Source organism: Pterocles gutturalis, unplaced genomic scaffold (assembly GCF_000699245.1).
Source record: "Pterocles gutturalis isolate BGI_N339 unplaced genomic scaffold, ASM69924v1 scaffold34829, whole genome shotgun sequence".
Lineage (NCBI taxonomy): Eukaryota > Metazoa > Chordata > Aves > Pterocliformes > Pteroclidae > Pterocles > Pterocles gutturalis.
Window position 1 is genome coordinate 17,182 of NW_010136919.1, and position 5,504 is coordinate 22,685.

The window sequence follows — 5,504 nt, forward strand, 5'->3', positions numbered from 1 at the left end:
CAAGTTTGGTTTTGCTATTGATTCATTTTGCAGAAAAAGCTCAGAATTATGATTGCTAGGTGGCAATGTAAAAATCCAGAAATAGAGGTGAAAGGTATAGACTTAATGTCTGAAGTTTATTGAGTATTTGCATTCAACAGAAGGTTCTACCACTACACGTACTGGTGGACCCATTTCTGAATTAGGAAGGGACTTCTCCAGTTTGCTGTGGGGAAGAGCGCCTGAGTTATTGTCTCCTCTTGGGTGAAATGTTGCAATAACCAAACTGTTACAGTACACACAACTTGTTCTAAACTCCCTTTTCTCTGTCTCCAGTGTTGTCGTGTCTCAGTGGACTAGTATGTTGAAAGTTGTGGCTGTGCACCTCCAGCAACTAGGGCTGAAGTATGCAACAGTGGATGGCTCTGTCAATCCTAAACAGAGAATGGATGTGGTAGAAGAGTTCAACAACAATCCCAAAGGGCCTCAGGTATGCAGTCAGGGCCAGGAAACAGTTACTAGTGCTGCTATGAGCAGCTGTGATAGCTGACTTCATTAATCCATTTACTGGCACCACTTTCGTTTGGAATCAAAATCTTCAGTGTGTTCAAAGATGTTTTTGCCACAGAGTAATGTGGAAGATGTGGGGCTCTACTCAGAGCAGGTTGGTTATTTGCAGCTCATGTTTCTGCATTGGAAGATGTCTCTTTCTGTATATCACCTGCTTGCTAAGGAACTTGTAAGACTTTCTTGCTGTTTTCCAGCACATTGTGTTTCAGATACTTTGTGCAAGACTAATCTTGTTGATAAGAAAGAATGACAGCTGAATGTGTGAATGAGGCTAAAATTAAGAAAAGCTTCTCACCCCAGTATAAGGATAGGAAGATAGGGCTTGGGGTTAGAGAAGTCATAGTTTTGCACACTCTCAAAATAAGGTGACCTAGCTGTGACAACTGACTTTCTCTTCTGAGGTGTTGTTTTTTGAAAAAATACTGATTAACTTAGTGTTTTGGCTCTTCTAGTTTCTAGTCTGAAATTTTGGCTAAAGCTAGGAAGCTTGCCAGGTGACTGAGGAAGTCTGAATCCAAATTCATTGTTCATACTGTAGACTTTCGTCTGAACACTGCCATTCCTGTGATTGAGGCAGGACAGGCTATCTCCTCTGAGGATGAATCTGTGACTGGAAGGGGAGAATGTGGTGCATTAGCTCTTAAACGTTTAAGATCAGGGTTTTAAGGTACCATACCATGAAACTGCGTAGTAAATATATATAGCAAGCGTCTCTGTCCTTAATTGAGTTCTTTTCCTGCTGTACAAGAAATCTTCTCTAAATTTACCATCTGCTATATCCCCTTTCCTCCCCAGCTACCAATCTTTTTCTAAATCCTAGGTCATGTGGAAACAAAGTGAAAAGAGTAGCAGGCTATTTCAGTCCAGTTACCTGTGTTTAAGTAATCATTATTGTTCACTCAGAGCTGGTGGTGATTGCTCCCATTGTTGGCAACAGGCTGTCATCAAAGAGCCTGGTGGCTTGAGTGGGACAGGGCAGAGTCTGAACTTTTCAGTCCTTTCCCTAGTCTGTAAAAATATCAGGGTAATACATATGGAATGGTAGACTGAGCCATAACTTTCTTATCCAGGCTTCTGTGCCTCATCAAGTAACATCTGCCAAGCTCTCAAATACATATGAAATATACACATGTAATATAAATATGATAAACAGATCCTTTGGTTCAAATTAATGTGTGGAGTATATGAAGCATTGATTTTTATGGAAACAGGCTCCTTAATTTAACTCTCTTTTGGCCTTTGAAGGTAATGTTGGTGTCATTGCTGGCTGGAGGCATTGGCCTAAACTTGACTGGAGGAAACCACCTCTTTCTCCTTGACATGCATTGGTAAAGAGAAATAAAAGTTCCATCTTGTAGGGCGTGCTGCTTTCTTTCTCACCATGTGTGTTGTGATGTCTGATACAACTGGGTTAGGAGGGAGGTGTTTAGCTGGGAGTCAGGGCTAGTGATTAGCTGTGGATGTGTTTTCACTGCAGCTTTCTTCCGTGTCTAGTGCTCACTGCCATGAAATATAGTTCCATAGGGGCAAAAAAAAAATGGAGGATAACAGCAATACAAAGAAGCAAGTATGCAGTCTGTATCACAAAAGGATACTGGGGACTTGGCAGTCCCTAGCTTGATTCTTGCAGTAATAAAAACGGTACAGTAACACCTACAGGGAATTCGTCTTGAAACAAATGGATTGTGTCGAACATAGTTAATAATGAGGCATAGCTAGCATACCTTGAGGTTTTACAGAGCTTTGAAAATAGTGCATATGAGTTCCTAATATTTATGGTGTCTCTCAGCAAAGTCAGAATCACTTTCTAACTAAATGGTGCTTGTGGGAACTTACAAAGCAAACTAATGTGCCTCAGTACAAAAGTAGCTGCTGAGTAGCAGCATCAAGGAGATGTTTCTACAATGTGGAAGTTATGCCAGCAAGTGTTCTCTGTAACTGTGTGTCAGACAGAACCATTTCTTATGTAAATATTCTTGAGTAAAGGCCTCTTTCAATAGAGTTTGCCTTCCTCCTTCCTCACTGGCTACTCAGCTTTTTGTGAGCACTAACTCATAAACACGGGGCTACATGGAACAGTTGGTCTAATTCACACAGCTGAGTTTCTGTGGAGTTTGTAGCGTACTCTTACCAAGGGCAAACAGAAATAGGGTTGGGGTGAATATTGGTGACCAAGCTAGTAAACTAAAGGTACCCTGGAAGACAGAAAAATGAGTCAAGCACAGAGGCTTCGATATTACAGTTATTCAAGCCCTTAAGCTATTTTTTGCCTTGCAGGAATCCTGCTCTTGAGGACCAGGCGTGTGACCGGATTTACCGAGTGGGGCAGCAGAAAGATGTTGTGATTCACAGGTCAGGCTTTTCCTTGGCAGTAAATGAGGCTGTTGCCGCTCATGTACTGTCTGGCTTTAATTGGTGAGACAAGGTCTCGGTTTGAGGCTTGTTTCTTTACTTAAAGCTAGGCACAAGGTCTGATGGTGGGATTGGGGTTTCTATGTGGCACTTGCCTGAGTGCTGCTGTCCTGAGAGCTAGCAGTGGTTTATTGTTTGTCAACCTGTGGTTTAGTGGGAATGTCCTGTTTATTCCTGAGAGCAATTCAGACACTAAACCATTTCTCTTCTCTTATTGACTGGAGATTTTTCAATGTGTTCCCTAACCCTGGACCTTTCCAGTGTCACTAACATGAACATATAAAGCACTTCAAATAAGTGGCAAAGTCGGCTTTTAGAAAAAACGTGTAATTCTAAGTACTAAAAGGCTAGCTAGATTATTGTAAATACACAGCAAATTCAGAGCAACTGGAATCTAGAATACTGTTTTGTGTATAGTGCTTTTAGTATAATAGGTGCCATCAGTTATCAGACAGGATTATGTCACAGAATTACTACCGTTTCAGATGACCGAAGTTGAGGCCTAAAGTGCATCAGACTTCTATTTGAAATGGTATAATATCTGGATATGAGAACAGCTATTTTCTGTGCACAGGTATACTTTGTCAGTCACATAATGGTCTGTAAATTTTTAAGTAAGCCAAATCTTTGGAAATTTACTGGGGAAATGCTTATATAATGGTGACACTTTTTTTTCCTAGCAATTGAGATTATGTTGCTTTGGTTTTTTTTCAGGTTTGTCTGTGAAGGAACGGTAGAAGAAAAGATTGTACAACTCCAGAGGAGGAAGAAAGTTCTTGCCCAGCAGGTGCTGTCAGGCAAAGGCGAAGCCCTCACTAAGCTCACTCTGGCTGACCTCAAAATTCTCTTTGGCATCTAATTATCATTTACAATACACAACAGACCGTGATTTTATACAAGTAACTGTGCAGACTTCAACAAAGGACTGCTGGTTTAAGGTGGTAATTTGGTTTGAACAAATAACTATGTTTTTGTAACTGTTTCAGGAAGAGATGTTATCAACTTGGGGAGTTTGTTTTAATACTGAAATTAGATTGCGTATCCAAAGGTTAATAAAGTTCTATATTACACTATTGTGTTAAAACACTTTTGAGTAAATAAATATTTGATTGTTTCTTGGTTACCTATCTATGTATGCTTTTTAGTTAGAAAACTTTCCTCTTTAGGACAAGAAAGCACAGCCATAAGTGAAACAAGAACAAGGGAGACAAACGTGAGGTAGGAAAGTTCAGAGGTTGAGTGGGCATGAAGGAAGAAAAATTTTTGAGCACAATGCTATAAGAGGACTTTATAAAATTTAGAATGTATAAGTAACAAAATAAAGGAAGGACTTGAAGGAATCCTTACTTTTTCTCTTTTGCTTCTTAGGAGGATGTTTTCTATCTAAGTGAAGAAGCATTTCTCTGTTGTGCTCAAAATATTTATTCAAGCTGGGATTTCTGTTATGTTCCTGTGAAACAACCTGAATTCCTGATTGTTGTGGGTTTTGGTTGTTTTGGTTTTTTTTTAATTATTAGTATTAAATAGTGTAAGATTTCCTTGGTGCAAACCTTTTAATGTATATGCTTTATTCTTCCTTTGAAGCTGCTCCTGTTTTTTAATAGTAGATGAGTTGTGAGTCCTTGATTAATGGTTTGCATTCCCTCTCCTATCAGAAGTGGTATGTGCTGCTGAGTGAAGTTTCTAAGCAAATATTTTTTTATTGGTAGTGCACCTTCCCTGCTTTCATCTCCCCCTGCTGTGTCCCTGGCCCTATCCACTGCATATTCTGGTTTTCTATTGATTACACCATTTCTCTGGGACTTGGCATAGTTCCCCTAAGTCCCCTACCAAACAAGGGTCTTTGAAGAATTTATTTTTGATGCTAAGTGGTAGACCAATGCAAGTTAGAGTGCTGATAAGAAACTAGATGTCGCTTCATGTATGCTCATTCCCCGTGGAAGAAGACAATAGTATTCAGTAGCCTTTTCAGTGAAGGAGAGCTCCGTTTGCTGCTCGGTGGTTCCTGTTGGGGGAGTTTTGCTGGGGGGGTGGGTGGGGAATGGTGGGTTTCATTTGACTTTAGTTTTGCACTATTATCTTCAGATAATATCTGAAAATACTGGTAAATAATGCTAGCCCACATCTAACCTGTTACTTGTATCTCACTGCAACACAACAATCTCAGGGCCTTGTTTCTCTACTGAAAAGAAACTTCACTGTAACAGTATAGAAAAAGCCATGGGGTTCTTTTTCTACTCTGTCAAAAAACAATCTCCCTTTGCCTCCAGCTGTACTCCTGAAATCTTCCTCTGCAGGGTCACTAGAAGTAAAGCAGAACAAACCCCACTGCCCCCTGCTCAGAACTGACAGACGGATCAGGGGCTAGGAAATTAGCAAAGCTGCGGGGACTGGCGTGTCCTGCAAAAGAACTCACCGGTAATTTGTGGTGGAAAAGGCAGAGAGTAGCGCTCACCTGTGGTCACTGGGGCAGTTATATCCTGAAGGGCCTGGACACTGAGCAAGTGCTGGAGGCAGTAATGGAGAGCAGGGAACAAGTGCCA

The 5,504-nt window shown here is 40.6% G+C and overlaps 1 protein-coding gene across 1 annotated transcript in view; it reads left to right on the forward strand.

Annotated features, from left to right (window-relative positions):
• Positions 1-3,820, forward strand: part of TTF2 (transcription termination factor, RNA polymerase II) — a gene marked incomplete at its 5' end in the record, with an annotated part of 20,913 nt that extends 17,093 nt beyond the window's left edge. Inside the window, 4 exons of the mRNA XM_010082480.1 lie at positions 316-469; positions 1,795-1,877; positions 2,827-2,901; positions 3,676-3,820. Of these exons, the coding sequence (XP_010080782.1) occupies positions 316-469; positions 1,795-1,877; positions 2,827-2,901; positions 3,676-3,820 (457 nt within the window). The remainder of the gene's footprint in view (positions 1-315; positions 470-1,794; positions 1,878-2,826; positions 2,902-3,675) is intronic.
• Between the last annotated feature and the right edge of the window lie 1,684 nt (positions 3,821-5,504).